The 14,693-nt window shown below is 53.0% G+C and overlaps 1 protein-coding gene across 10 annotated transcripts in view; it reads left to right on the top strand.

The window, feature by feature from the left end:
• Positions 1-14,140, top strand: part of CUL1 (cullin 1) — a 107,488-nt gene extending 93,348 nt beyond the window's left edge. For all 10 annotated transcript variants that reach the window (XM_089329586.1, XM_089329582.1, XM_051849029.3 and 7 more), the window contains 11 exons: positions 1,615-1,663; positions 2,048-2,179; positions 3,110-3,227; positions 5,532-5,608; positions 5,897-6,028; positions 7,457-7,549; positions 11,759-11,806; positions 11,886-11,968; positions 12,419-12,524; positions 12,985-13,098; positions 13,572-14,140. In XM_089329586.1, coding sequence (XP_089185712.1) covers positions 1,615-1,663; positions 2,048-2,179; positions 3,110-3,227; positions 5,532-5,608; positions 5,897-6,028; positions 7,457-7,549; positions 11,759-11,806; positions 11,886-11,968; positions 12,419-12,524; positions 12,985-13,098; positions 13,572-13,652 — 1,033 coding nt within the window. In that variant the 3' untranslated portion in view covers positions 13,653-14,140. The remainder of the gene's footprint in view (positions 1-1,614; positions 1,664-2,047; positions 2,180-3,109; positions 3,228-5,531; positions 5,609-5,896; positions 6,029-7,456; positions 7,550-11,758; positions 11,807-11,885; positions 11,969-12,418; positions 12,525-12,984; positions 13,099-13,571) is intronic.
• The last annotated feature ends 553 nt before the right edge of the window (positions 14,141-14,693 follow it).

Here is a 14,693-nt window from a genome sequence, read left to right as displayed (position 1 = left end):
ACCTCTGTCTGTGTTGTGTTTTTAAAGTTCTCTGATTTTTTGTTTCTGTGTTTGTTCTGACTTTCCTCTGCTGCTTTCACTTTTAACAGTTTCTGATCAGAAATGCTCAAGGTGTATTTCACTATTCCAAGCAGCAATTAGCAAAAATGAAAGATTCTCCTGCAGGAGGAATAGTCCTCTTCTGGCTTTCTGTTACGGTGGCTTGCACATGAGTCAGTCATGTTTTAAGCAGCTCTCTGAGGCTAGCATAAGCCCATTAGCAGAGACCAAGAAAACCTGCACCTGGCAGAATAGGAAGGCTGCAGACAAGGCTCACTTACAGATCTGTAGAAATTGTCACTGGCGTGCCGGCAGACCAAACCGGCCAGTGGGCTAGGACACAGCCTCCCTTCCAGGTTCCAGGAACGCAAGGGTGGCTCAGCAGCGGCGAGTTCAGTGTGATTTCCTGAGATAACAGAACCAGGTGGGAACCATGTGGACGTGTTGGTACGTGACGAGGAAACATTTGGTAGAGATTGGTAGCTGTGTGTCTTCTGACTTTGCCACAAAGCCATTTGCCCAGAGCCAGTGAGAAACCAAGTATTGGATTTATTTCCTGTGTATTGCAATGATGATCTAATATATAATTAGCAATTCTGGTCAGATCCTCTAATGCATTTTTTTCTAGGAATGAAACGGGGCTTTAAATTGGAATGTGTGTAATGACTTGATTTTTATTTAGATTATGTAAAGTGTGAATTTAAACAGCGAGAGAACTTCCTCAGTTTCTGTGAGAGAACACTTAGTGTCCCTCACCGAGTCCACTGATAGGTCATTGATTAAGGCTGCCGAGCCAGACAGGGCACGGAGACGGGGCTGGCCGTGTCTGATGAGCCCGTGTTGGTGAGTTTCACCTGGAGTCAGAGTGCAGCTGCTCTTGGGACAAACAAACAGCCCTGACCTACGGGGGTGAAGAACAGGACTGAGCTTCCTGAGCCAACTGTCGGGTTAGAAATGCCTCTATAGAGCTTATTTGGTGACGGATTTGTTTTAGATGAAGTAGGTGATTTTGTTCATAAAGGACTCTTGTAGAAAAACTTTTTAAAAAAATCCATTTATACTTAAATCATATTTAAAGAAATGCTTGTTCATTGAATGAATCAGTTACTGAAGGATAATCTGTTTTGTAGACATGACTCCTAATGGAAGGCCTCACTTCGGCAGTAGTCCGAACCACCGCGTTAATTTTATCAGGCTGATGAAAAGGAAACTGTAAATTGTAGAAAGCAATTGGAGAAGTGAGACTCATTTACTTACATATAAATGGATTATCTTAAAGGAAAAGTTCTTTGGGAACCGTTTTGTTTGGAGACTATAAACATCTCTGTTGTCATCTTGGATATTCTAAGTAACTGATTCATAACCTATTTTGTGATGATGCTACAGTATGAAATTGCCAGCTAGCTGTAGGTAAGGAAGGTACCCTTCCCTCTTCCCCTGTACTAATCGGAAGAGAACTGATCACTTGAGTGCGAGTGCTCGATTCCACATCCTCATATGGGAATTTGGTAAGTGGTGCTTGTTACAGTGTTCGCTGATTTGTTTCACAACACAGTGTCGTCTTAAAAATTTCAGTTCCAAGAACCCAGAAGAGGCTGAGCTAGAAGACACGCTTAATCAAGTGGTAAGGTGCTTCATTATCACATGTGTTTTCCGTAGCAATTGATTACACAAATTGTTTGTAACGTTATTCACATAGGGCATCTGAAATGGGAAAGCAATAACCACAGATTTTATTTCAAATCTACAGTTTTACTCCCTAAATTGAGTCATTAATTTTAGCATTTGTATTTTGATCACTATTACTGAGTCTGGTACAACTTGATGTGATTTTAAGGGGTTGATGAAAATATTTAAATTTAAAGTCTTTGGCATAGTTTTTTACCATATAAATGTTGGCAAACAGGCCCAGCCAAAACCAAGCACACATCTTGGCTCCTGGCGTGTGGCGGGTGACAGGCTGCCTGTGAGTGTGCTGTGTTCAGTGTATTCTCTTGGGCTTTGCCAGATGGTTGTCTTCAAGTACATCGAGGACAAAGATGTGTTTCAGAAGTTCTACGCGAAGATGCTGGCCAAGCGACTGGTGCATCAGAACAGTGCAAGTGACGACGCTGAAGCAAGCATGATCTCCAAGTTAAAGGTGAGTTTCCTCTTGTCCTGAGAAGTTCCCTTTTCTCAGTCATTCACAAAATAGTTCTTACTCACTCCAGGCTGCGTGGTGTGCAGGGGAGTTTGTACAGTAGTGTGGGCTCTGCTGCTCCAGGCAAAAGTCCATGCTAGCTTTTGTGGCCAAGCCAGCTCCTCCGTGATCAGGCCTCAAGGACTCTCCCAGTGCTTCCCCACCACGCTTTGGGGCCTTCTGTCCCTTCCAGACACCATCCGCACACCCCCACCCCGGTTCCTGGGTATTCACTTTTCGTTGGCTTTGAGCTGATGGGATGCTCTGGTTTGCCCTGGATTCGGTTGACCGTCTGCAGCCCTGCGTGCAGGAAGGCAGGACCATGAGTGCGCCCTTGCCACCGAGTAGTTCTTTCTCTGCTTCCTTCGCGTTCATCCCTGTGTGGGTGCCTCTGTCTGCTCAGACTGCCAGAGCAAAATACCGTAAACAGGGTGACTCAAACGCCACAGAAACTGATTCTTCCCAGTTCTGGAGGCTGGAGGGTACACGATCAGGATGCCAGCCGATTGGCTCCTGAAGAGGGCTGTCTCCCTCACACGACAGCGCAAGTCTGCAGCTCTCCTGTGCATCTTGTATAAGGACACGGATGGCACCGGGAGGGCCCCAGGTGAGGTTTAGACCTCATCCAAACCCAGTCATCTCCCGCACAGACCATCCGCGAGCAGCGTCACACTGGAAGGGGCGGGGGGAAGTGGGTACCCAGATAAGGGCTGTCTAGCTTCTAGTTGCACTGGTTTTCATAGTGTATAGTTGTAATGAATGGATACTCACGGTGTTACTAACTTTTAGTAGGAGTTTCGTACAGTCGGGTCTGTACCCTGTGCTGTGACCTCCCTTGCGTGCGTAGATCTCTGTACAAGTCAGTGAGACCATTGCCTGGATTCATTTCAGCAAGCTTGTGGCTTTGAGTACACCTCTAAGCTCCAGCGGATGTTTCAGGACATCGGTGTCAGCAAGGATCTGAACGAGCAGTTCAAGAAACACCTGACGAATTCGGAGCCACTAGACCGTGAGTATCTGTGTGAGTCTAAGCCGCTTTTACGGACAGGATTCTTTGCAGCAAATGGGATGACAGGTACAGTGTTCAGAAAGGATGGGAGAGGCCTCTTCCGAATTCAAGGACTCAGAAGCAGGAAGTTCCTCCCAAATGCCCCTCTCTCCTGGCCCGAGTGTGACCTTAAGAGATGGCAGGATGGGGTCACCACGCTGGGAGTCGGGGAGACCATGCAGGCGACCTGCATTGAGGCCAAACCTCTGGACTCTTGCCACCCCACACACAAATGAGACTCATGGGCTTGTTTTATTTTGCTTTCAAACTTGATTTGGATCTCTTTTAGCATTTTTTTTAAGCTAAAGGAAACTTGCTTGGCCTATGTAGATAGTAAAACCAGCGAGTTTGTGACTGCAGGTTTAAAGTAGGAATTAATGCAGTTGGACTGCAGAAATCCATTCCCCCGGGAGAGGCAGCAGGGCATATCCTTTAGGTCATTTTTTTAAACATTTATTTATTTATTTGAAAGGCACAGTTAGAGAGGGAGAGACAGAGATCAACCATCCACTGGTTTACTCCTCAAATGGTCACAATAGCTGGAGCTGGGCCAATCCAAAGCCAGGAGCCAGAAGCTTCTTCCAGGTCGCCTATGTGGGTACAGGGGCCCAAGCACTTAGGCCATCTTCTGCTGCTTTCCCAGGCGCATTGCAGGAAGCTGGATTGGAAGTGGAGCAGCCGGGATTTGAACTGTGCCCATATGGGATGCCAGCACCATAGGCACTGGCTTTACCCATTACACCACAGTGCCAGCCCTATATTCTTTAGGTCTTGCCGTAGCAGGATGGCGTACTTATGCTTAAATCATCACATGATAATTTTTGTCTTTTTAAATGAAAAAATGGGAAATTTTGTTTTTCTCAGACCGAGAATGCTATTCCATTATTAATCTTAAAAGAGTTTTACAAGAGAAGATTTTGGCTATCTGTTAAGATGAAATTACTCTTCTCTCTCTTTCTCTCTCTTTCTCTCTCGCTGTCTAACTCTGCCTGTTAAAAATAAATAAATAAATAAATAAATAAATAAATAAATAATGAAAATACTGTTGGGGCGGGCACTGTGGCATAGCGTGTTGATTACAGTCCCAGCTGCTCCACTTCCCATCAAGCTCTCTGTCATGGCCTGGGAAAGCAGTGGAAGATGGCCCAAGACCTTGGGCCCCTGCACCTGCGTTAGAGACCCCAAAGAAGCTCCTGGCTCCTGGCTTTGGATCAGCTCAGCTCTAGCTGTTGTAGTCAATTGGAGTGAACCAGTGGATGGAAGACCTCTCTCTCTTTGCCTCTCCTTCTCTCTCTGTGTTATTCTGTTGAAATAAATTGGTTTTTTTTTTATCTTTTTGTTTTGTTTCATCTTTTTTTGAGAGAGAGATGGGTGGAAAGAGCCTCAGGATGGGTGTGGGGGTCATCATGCCAGTCATGAACTCACTCAAGTTTTCCTCAGGGGGAATTTGATCAAAGTAAGGGTAGGGCTTTTTTTTTTTTTTTTTTTTTTTAATAGGCAGAGTTAGTCAGAGACAGGGAGAGAAAGGTCTTCCTTCCGTTGGTTCACCACCACCCCCCACCAATAGCCGCCACAGCCAGCGCTGCGCTGATCCGATGGCAGGAGCCAGGTACTTATCCTGGTCTCCCATGGGGTGCAGGGCCCAAGCACTTGGGCCATCCTCCACTGCACTCCCTGGCCACAGCAGAGAGCTGGCCTGGAAGAGGGGCAACCGGGACAGAATCCGGCGCCCCGACCGGGACTAGGACCTGGTGTGCCAGCGCCGCAGGCAGAGGATTAGCCTAGTGAGCCGCGGCACCGGCCAATAATTTTTTTTTCTTTAAGAAAGAGAAGAAATTACTATTGCAGTGTGTGTGTGTGTGTGTGTGTGTGTGTGTGTTTACTCACAATGGTAGTTAGATGTTTACATCTGCATTTTTGCTTCCTTGAGTGTGGGGCTGTACGGCCCTGCCGAGGCGACACGGGTGTGGCTTGAGACGACTGAAGTTGTCCTTGACCGAGAATGGAAGCCAGGGGAGCCACCAGGCAGAGGCTGCCACAGTTGAGCTGGCGGTCAAGTGGAGAAACTGCCTCTCTGCAGGGAAAGAATTTCTGGCTCTTCTTAAACCTGTACTACTAATGAAATAAAATAGACTGAAGTTGCGTAGGTCAGTGCTTGGTTTTCGGTTCAGGCAGGGTCTGGCGTTTCTTGTGTTTGCTGGTGAGAAGCGGTGCGCGTTGGCCCGGCGCGTCCCGCTGACAGACTGACCGCTGTTTCCTCCCCAGTGGACTTCAGCATCCAGGTGCTGAGCTCGGGGTCCTGGCCCTTCCAGCAGTCCTGCACGTTCGCCTTGCCCTCGGAGGTAGGGGCCGCGGCCGCGCGGCGGGGCAGGGTGGGCCGCGAAGCTGGGCGGCTCCCGGCCGGGCTGGGCAGTGCAGCCCCGGTCTGTGTGACGAATGTACGTCACGTCGCGATAGCACCTTGCGTCTGGGAACGGGAACCGCGCCGTTTGTCGTGCGCGGGCGGGAGCGGCGGACGGGCGGAGCCGGGCGGGAGGACAGGCCTGGCGCAGGCCGGGCACAGGGCAGGTGCCGGGCCGGAGGGGCGCGGGGCCGGGCCGGCGCTCCCCTAACGCTGTCCTTGGGCGCAGCTGGAGCGGAGCTACCAGCGCTTCACGGCCTTCTACGCCAGCCGGCACAGCGGCCGGAAGCTGACGTGGCTGTATCAGCTGTCTAAAGGAGAACTGGTCACCAACTGCTTCAAGAACAGGTACACCTTGCAGGTAAGGTCGCGCTGCATTCGGAGCCTTGCGCGGTCCGGATGACGGGAATCCCCGGGAACCCCGGGCTGGGGTCGGCCGGGCTGCTTCCAGCCTTCCGGGCCCGCGGGGTCGGCGAGCGGCGGGTGTGACGGAGTGACACAGTGTGGGCACAAAGACGCGGCATGGGCCGGCGGCTCCAGGAAGCCCTTGGCGGCCGGGACAGAGCAAACAGCGCCTGCTGCAGTGCCAGCGCCGGGCGGTGGCCGCTGACACTGCCCTCCGTGGGTTCGAAAGCGGCTCCGGTTACGTCAGTGACCTCCCTGGAAACCGGTCTTTGTGCTGGCGCTGCTGCGAAGGGGGCTTCGCCGTGATGGCTTGTTTCAGGCTCCGGAGGGCCCCGGTGAGCCTGTAACAGTGACGGGGATGTCTGCAGCTTCCAGGATTCTCTTGTGATCCCCCCAGTCGCGCTGGGCTCAGAGGCGCGCTCCGTTCGCGTGTGTTACTGCGAGGCGGGTGGAGTTGTGTTTATTCCTGTGCACAGAAGACGCGGGGTGCTCGTGCCAGAGTCCCTGCGTGTCCCTGCCCTGTGTCTGATCAGAGGCGTAGCGCAGGGTGTCTGCCACAGCTAGCGTGGCCCAGAGCAGGCGCGCTGTAGGATACCGGCTACAGTGCTCTTCCCCTGCCTTTCTGCCTCTGTTTAGTTTCAGTAGGGTGCTTTTTCCTGGTGTTCCTGGATTCTTGTAAAAAATACTGACATCAACTTTGTTGATCACTTACATGCTAAAAGGCAGGTGTTTTAAGTACCCACTTTGAGTCATGGCTAATGTTTCACCTGTGTAACCACTCCCAAGACAGATCGTTTCTTTATTATTGATTTTTCTTTTAAGATGTATTTACTTATTTGAAAGAGTGAGAGAGGGAGGGAGAGACAGAATCTTCCATTTGCTGGTTCACTCCCCAGATGGCCGCAACAGCCAGGAATATGCCAGGCCTAACCCAGGAGGTTCTTCTAGGTCTCCCACGTGGACGCAGGGGCCTGAGCACTTGGGCCATCCTCCACTGCTTTGCAGGCACATCAGCAGGCAGCTGGATCAGAAGTGGAGCAGCTGGGGGCTCAAACCAAGTCCACGTGGGATGGCGGCTTAACCCACTGTGGGCCAGGTGCCTGCCCGACAGGGAACATTTCTGTGAGGTTTGTTTTTGTTCCCTCGGTCACCAAGACATGAGAGCTGCCTTCTTTGACAGCTCCTGCTCATCTTCCTAGGACTTGAACCAGTGCCCATATGGAATTATTACGTTGTATTCCACTATAGTTATAATATATTCCTTTATCTTTACATCGATACGAAGAGTTTGTTTCCTAGATTAGATCTTCAGACCCAGGCTGCATACTTCTCAGTTTCTCCCACGCATTTAATCTTCTCTTGCTTTTATGTCGGCGCCTCACAGGCATCCACGTTCCAGATGGCGATCCTGCTGCAGTACAACACGGAAGACGCCTACACGGTCCAACAGCTGACTGACAGCACTCAGATTAAAATGGTACTCTCTTCACAGCCTGAGGGCTGCGTGTATTGTGGGGGAGGCACGGGAGAGAATGTGGTGTCTTGGATTTGAAATACATTTGCCTCATGGATGTGAATATGCTCTTAGTCTGAGTTTTAATGTTAAAAGACTTAATTTTTAGTTTCAACATAATACCCACTCCTGCCCCATGACAAGTTTCCCTCATTCATTTAACCAGTTCTTTTTCTTTTTGAGATTTGTTTATTTACTTGAAAGGCAGAGTTAGAGAAGAGAGAGAGATCTTCTGTCTGCTGATTCACTTCCTAAATATTAGGCTGCAACAGCTGGGACTAGGAAGTCAGGTGCTTCACTCAGGTCTCCCATGTGCATGTGGGGGCCCAAGTCCTTGGGTCATCTTCTGCTGCTTTCCCAGGCACATGCCCAGGGAGCTGGATCAGAAGTAGAGCAGCCGGGACTTGAACTGGCGCCCATATGGGATACTGGTGCTTCAGGCCAGGGCTTTAACCCACTGTGCCACAGCACCGGCCCCAGTACTTCTTTCTGATAGTTGACCAGTGTTCGGTCTATGGGTGGATGTTTGAATCGCTTCTGCTTTTTGCTGATTTTGAATAATCCCTCCATGAGTGTATGTTTTCCGTTTTCCTGGGTATAGACCTAGGTATGGAGTTGCTGGGTCATGTGACAACTTTGTGCTTAACATTTTAAGGAATTGCAGAACTGTTCCACGGTGGCTGGACAATTTAATATTCTCACCAGCATCGTATGAGAGTTCAGTGTCTCTAACTCAACGTTTGTTACTTTCCATTTCTTCTGATTGTCATCCTAGTGGGCATGAAATGATACCACTCTTATGATTTGCATTTTCCTAGCAACTGCTCCTGTTCAGAATGTTTGCATTTGCTTATTAGCTGTTTGTGTGAAACATCTTCAATTCCGTGGCCCATTTTTCCATTGGGTTATTTCTCTCTTCATTGTTGTCGCAGGAATTCTTCATGGTCTGTATCTTTTTTTTTCTCTTTTTTTTATTTATTTATTATTTTTTTTTTTTTGACAGGCAGAGTGGACAGTGAGAGAGAGAGACAGAGAGAAAGGTCTTCCTTTGCCGTTGGTTCACCCTCCAATGGCCTCCACGGCCAGCGCACTGCGGCCAGCGCACCACGCTGATCCGATGGCAGGAGCCAGGTACCCATCCTGGTCTCCCATGGGGTGCAGGGCCCAAGGACTTGGGCCATCCTCCACTGCACTCCCTGGCCACAGCAGAGAGCTGGCCTGGAAGAGGGGCAACCGGGACAGAATCTGGCGCCCCGACCGGGACTAGAACCCGGTGTGCCAGCGCCACAAGGTGGAGGATTAGCCTAGTGAGCTGCGGCGCCGGCCCATAGTCTGTATCTTAAACCCTCTGGACACCGTGACTGGGCTGTGTTCTCGCCTTGTTGTAGGCCGTTTTGATTGTGATGAAGCCCGCTTTGTTTTCCCTCCTGCTCTTGTGAGCCGGTGTCTGGGGAATGCCTGCCTGCCGGAGGTCACCGGTCAGTGCCGGCAGCTCTGCCGAAAGGCAGCTGGCCATAGACACTCGAGTGCATTTTTCTAATTTCAGTACTTCGCCAGTGATCTGAAGATCTCCCCTTGGCCGGTATTTACTGTCTTGGTTACTGTTGCGTGGTGAGTGCGGACACTGAGACTTCTAACTGTGCTCTGTGCTGGTCTGGGTCCCTTCTATCACCATATGAACTGTGACACTTCTTGTACATTTCTGCACAAAGAACAGTCAAGGTCCTGATAGGACGGGCACTGAAACTGCAGGCTGCCTTGGGCCTTACTACCGTGGCAGCAGCACTGTCTTCCAGTCCGGGAGTGGGAGGTGTGTTTCCGTCTAACGAGGTCGCCTTTAGTGTCTTTCAAGATGTTTCATAGTTCTCATTGCTTCAGTCTTGCACTTCTTTAGTTAAATTTATTTCTAAGTATTATTTTTGATGCTGTTGTAAATGACTTTGTTTCGCTCTGATTTCTACTATGAAGAAATCCAGTTGATGTGACCTGTAACTTTGACAAACTCATTTATTAGCTCTGGTACTTTGGAGGGTGAATTCTTTAGGATATTTTTAAAAATATAATCATGGCATCTGCAGTTTATTTCTTCCTTTCCCTATTTTGATCTTTTCTTTTTGTTTTTGCCCGGTTCTTCTGAATGAGAAGTGCTGATGTATTGTTGAGTGGAAGTGGTTAAAAAAACGTCCTCGCCTTGTTCCTGCCCTTTGGGGGAAGCTATCCCTGGGGAGTGAGGGGCTGTCGGCTTTCCAGCGCGCCTTCAGGATCGAACTGGAGAGTCCCTGTTGTTCCTAGCTTTTCATGTGTGTTTTCGAGCTCATGAAATAATGCTGGATTTTGTCGAGTTCTTCTCCCTGCCTTGAGGCAGCCATGTGCCTCCTGGTTGTCGGCGGAGCGCAGCCTTTTGAGCGATGGCCCTGTGCGGAGCCACCCCCGGTCGTTTCTTTTGTACACTGCAGGGCCTGATTGGCTGCTCCAGGCTCAGCAAGCCTAATCCCAGAGTCCAAAACGTCTCAAAATCCCAAACCTTTCGAGCACCAACTTGCTGCTCTGAAAGTTCCATCTTTTGAAGCATTTTTGATTTTTCAATTAGAAACGTTGAACTGATCGAGTCTGTGCCGATATTCTGGAGTCTGAGCCACTGGTCGTCCCAGGCGCGCGCTTTGGTGAGGGGCGGCTGCTGGGCCCGTGCAGGTTGTTCTGTCGGGGAGAGTGGTCTGGTTTCTCGTGGCTCCTTTGGTGCAGCTCAGTGCTGACCCTGGAGCATGGCGTCGGGAAGGTTCGTCACAGGTGTGTCCTCAGTGTCTGTGTGGAGAGTCTGCTCACCTTCACCCACATCAGAACGAGGAGACGCAGGTGCCGCCCAGACCGGACAGAGCCGCTCACTCCCTGCTCCGCGCTGGATGGGCCGACAGCCGGACTCTGCGGTCCCTCCGCTCGTGTTCATACTAGACTCGCTTGTTGGGGCCACAGCTGCTCTCTCCCTCCCACTGTGGAGTCGGATCGGCCTACGAAGTGAGCCCTCCCTGGCGTCACTGCTGTGGGATTCCGAACCACGTGGCCCTGAGAGCTTGGGCAGTGCACCGTGGGCCAGCAGGGCTCCCCGTTGCGAGGGCAGCCCATGGCTGGCTGTGGCCGCTGAGGCTCATGGTACGCCTGGACCATGGGGTCACAGAGCTTTGGGCGACGCCCGGGCTGCCCGCTGCTTACAGATGAGAGGCCACACCCCGGCACGTCCGGCACAGTCGTGAACAGCACCGGACCTCCAGTCCTGCTGAACATGTCCGAGAACAGCTGACAGATGAGAAGTGGATAGTGTGGTTCCCTTGCCCACAAAGGAACGACACTGCTCCCAGCTGATCGGCCTTCAGTAGGCTTTATTTAAACAGGAAGAAAGAGAAACCCTTGAGCAAGGGGAGCTCCGAAAGAAAGGGGAAGCTCCCGTCCCATATCACAAACAGCTTATATAGTATAACATTGCAGAAGCATGTAAGCAAGCGTAGTCCATGCTACAGTCCATGTGGCGGCGCTCCAGTCCGGTGCCTGATCACGCACAGTCCATGCGCTCCTTGTCCAACCATAAAGGTGATCACGTGTCTTCATCCAATCAAGCTCCTGGTCACGTAACAGGCGGCTCGGACGCCAGCAGAAAGCTTATCGTTGCTCCACCTGGTGTTTTCTCAACTCTTGGTCAGTGGGAAAAGAAGTACGGGAAGCCCCAAGGCCATAGTTGTTTTGACTCTAGCCTGGGGTTATGGAACAGTCCCGATATCACAGCTCAACAGAAACCGTAAACATCCACACAGCAGTAACTATTGCAAACGGTCAGCAAGCTAAGCCTTAGCATGGGGGCCCATGGCCGGCTCATGGGTCCCCACAGGTAGGTTCCTGTAGGTTTAATGGAAGAAGTCAGTTGTGCATGGTGTCTGATATTTAAATATGGCAATTATCCATGTTCATTATTGAGTAATGGAAACCAACCAGGAAGGGGTTGGTTTTGTATTCGGAGGTGGGAGGAAGTGGTGGGTTCAGAGAATCCGCTGGGCGTCCCCGGGGGTGGTGGTTGTCATTACTGTGCTTTTCATGGGGAAGTGGACCCCGGGGGTTGCCGGTGGTGGTCATTACAAAGAGAAGTGCATTTTCCTTTTCCCTTACCACCTTTTTCTTTAATTGCAGGACATTTTGGCCCAAGTCCTCCAGATTTTATTGAAGTCAAAGTTACTGGTACGTTTGTACTTTCTATGTGAAGCTACAAGGAAGCGCCTCCCGGAGATGGTGTGGTGACAGCATTTCCTTCTTACAGGTCTTGGAAGATGAAAATGCGAACGTCGATGAAGTGGAATTGAAGCCGGACACCTTAATAAAATTGTATCTTGGCTATAAAAAGTAAGGAAGATCTAAGTAGGTGGTCCTAGGCCTTAGGCGGGTGCCCTGGCACTGTGGGGACGTGTCCATGTGAGCTGGGGCAGAGGGCAGACTCAGCGTGAGATGGGCGGGGCCCTGCGCCCTGAGCTTGGCGTAGGCCTTTGCTGCCACTTGGTGACCCTAGGGGTGTTTCTCTGGGTGACTCGAGTGTGCGGGCAAGTACGTCTCCCTACATGGCACGCGCGGAAGGTGCAGACTCTCGGGGCCAAGTGTGCTATTTTGTGTTGCTTGACAGCGTTTGGGGGAGCAGCTTTCCTGTCACAGATGTCCCCGTTGGTGGCAGAGCGGGAGGCTCGCGGGGCTCCCAGGAGGCCCGGCCCCAGGTGGGCGGTGGGGTCGCGCAGGAGCAGAGCCGACCTCTGTCGCCTGCCGGTGGAACCGCCGTGATGGCGTCCCCTCGTTTCTCCACAGCAAGAAGTTAAGGGTGAACATCAACGTGCCCATGAAGACGGAGCAGAAGCAGGAGCAGGAGACCACGCACAAGAACATTGAGGAGGACCGCAAACTGCTGATCCAGGTGACCGGCAGCGGCAGCGTCGCGGTGGGGGAGGCGCGCGGGCGGCGCCTGTTGGGTGTGGCCGTGGTTCTGTGGTTCTGTGCGCGGAGGGAGTCGCCGGGGGCGCTGTGAGGCAGGCGGAACCCACCTGTTCTCTTCATGGGGCAGCAGCCGAGGGCGCGCCGTCGGGTGGAGAGGGCGAGAGCCCCCATGGCCGCGGAGTGCGCTTCCGTCTTCCTTCCGAGCTGCCGGGTAATGAGAGGGCTCGGCAGGTCGCGGTGCGCTAAGGGCCGTGCGCCGGAAGCGAGCGTGGACAGGACTCGCGCCTCCGCGGCGGCCGTGCCCGGAGGGGACCGCGGCGGCGCGTGTGCCCCGTGTGGCCGTGCCCGGAGGGGACCGCGGCGGCGCGTGTGCCCCGTGTGCCCCGTGCGGCCGTGCCGGAGCTGACCGCGGCGGCGCGTGTCCCCGCTCGCTCGCACAGGCGGCCATTGTGCGAATCATGAAGATGAGGAAGGTGCTGAAGCACCAGCAGCTGCTCGGCGAGGTCCTCACTCAGCTGTCGTCCAGGTTCAAGCCGCGGGTCCCGGTGATCAAGGTAGGGAGGCGCGCGGCGGGGCTGCTTCCTGTGAAGCGGCGTCTGGGAGGAAATCCGCCCACTTGTGACTCCGTGTATGCAAAGCGCACCGCTTGCTCACTCACGCGGTGAACCTGTGTAGAAAGCACCCAGCGCCGGGGAGAGCCTGGCCGGGTCCACAGAGCCCGCTACGCAGGGGGGCCTCGGGCCGGAGCCGAGAGGGGCTCCCCCCAGCAGATCCCGGAGCCGGCGAGGGGCGGGGCGGGGCGGGGCAGCCGGGCTCCCTCAGGCTGGGGGCTCGGAGACCCCTGCGTGGGCGCTGAGGGCTCGCTCCCTCGGCAGGCGACAGGCGAGGAGGGGCCGGGAAGGCAGCGTCAGCCGCCCGGGCGAGACCTGCCCGAGCTGAGCCCGCCCGCGGGGCAGCGAGGAGACGGTGGCCCGGCCCGTCCTGATGGTGGCTTGTCTGTCTCTTTCCTTTCATTAAACGAACCCAGAAATGCATTGACATTCTGATTGAGAAGGAGTATTTGGAGCGCGTGGACGGCGAGAAGGACACCTACAGTTACCTGGCCTAGCCCTGCTCCGGGTGCGCCGCGGCCCGCCGGCGGCTCGGACGCACAGGAAAGCGACTCGGTCATAGCAGCCAGCCTGCGCCGTTTGGACCTCCCTTTTTAAAACCGAGACCAGAACTCCCACCGGTGGTCTCAGTACATCAGAACTGCTCAGGATCGACACATTTCAAGTCTGTAAATAAGGACACCGATGCCATTTAACCTAATTTAAGAACAGAGGGGACTGAACCTCCCACGCTGAGGGCTGCATGCTACTGCATTTAAGTCAATACTTGGCTACCTGGTTCCAGCTGCCGCGGGGCAGCGCTTACGGAGAGCGAGGCTGAGGGCCCACGTGTCATCTGCTATGAAGATCCATTTGTATAGTGTGTTTCATTTTCTAATGTGTGAAATAAAGAAAAGTAAAGGATTTCTGTACAAGTCGCATTTGGTTTTGTTTTAAGTTTTACTAATTTCTATATGTAAATAAAAAGATATAATGATTGTGCAAATTCCTACTCCTAGTGTCTTGCTGTAGTCTGAAAGGGCCACCTCCTCTGGACTGACCTGGGCGACGTGGCCGCGGGTTGACGTTGGGCGCCTGCGAGGGCTGAGTTGTGCCGCTGACACAGGCGGGAAGCGTCCCTGCCGGCCAGCGCAGGGAGCGAGGCGGGGACCTGGAGGGGCAGGTGGGCTCCCGGCCCGCGCTCCCGCCCCTGCTACCACCGAAGTCGGCGTGGAGCGGACCCTGCCCTCGGTCGTCCTGGGCTGGCCGGGCGGACGCCTGAGCGTTCCCTGGTGAAGATCGCCGCGTCGGAGACGACACGGCTTCCCGGCCGCCTCCCCACCCGGTGAGCATGGAGCCTGACGCGTGTGTGCCCAGGACAGCCCAGGCCGGAGAGCCCTCGGACGCCGGAGCGGTGGAGAAGTGGGCTCGGTGCTGGTTCGCTTCTGTGAGCTCTGCCCTCTTCGGAGTTGGGTGACCAACTGGGCTGGACGCGCCCGAAGTCCAGGCATAGCTCAAGGAGTGAGGGCCAGCTCTCGGCTTCTCCAGGCAGCCTGGCG

Source organism: Oryctolagus cuniculus, chromosome 3, assembly GCF_051225735.1.
Source record: "Oryctolagus cuniculus isolate XC-2025 breed Fujian yellow rabbit chromosome 3, ASM5122573v1, whole genome shotgun sequence".
In the NCBI taxonomy this organism is placed as follows: Eukaryota; Metazoa; Chordata; class Mammalia; order Lagomorpha; family Leporidae; genus Oryctolagus; species Oryctolagus cuniculus.
The sequence above is the reverse complement of the archived record's forward strand: the minus strand, read 5'-3'. Positions and strand labels throughout refer to the sequence as shown.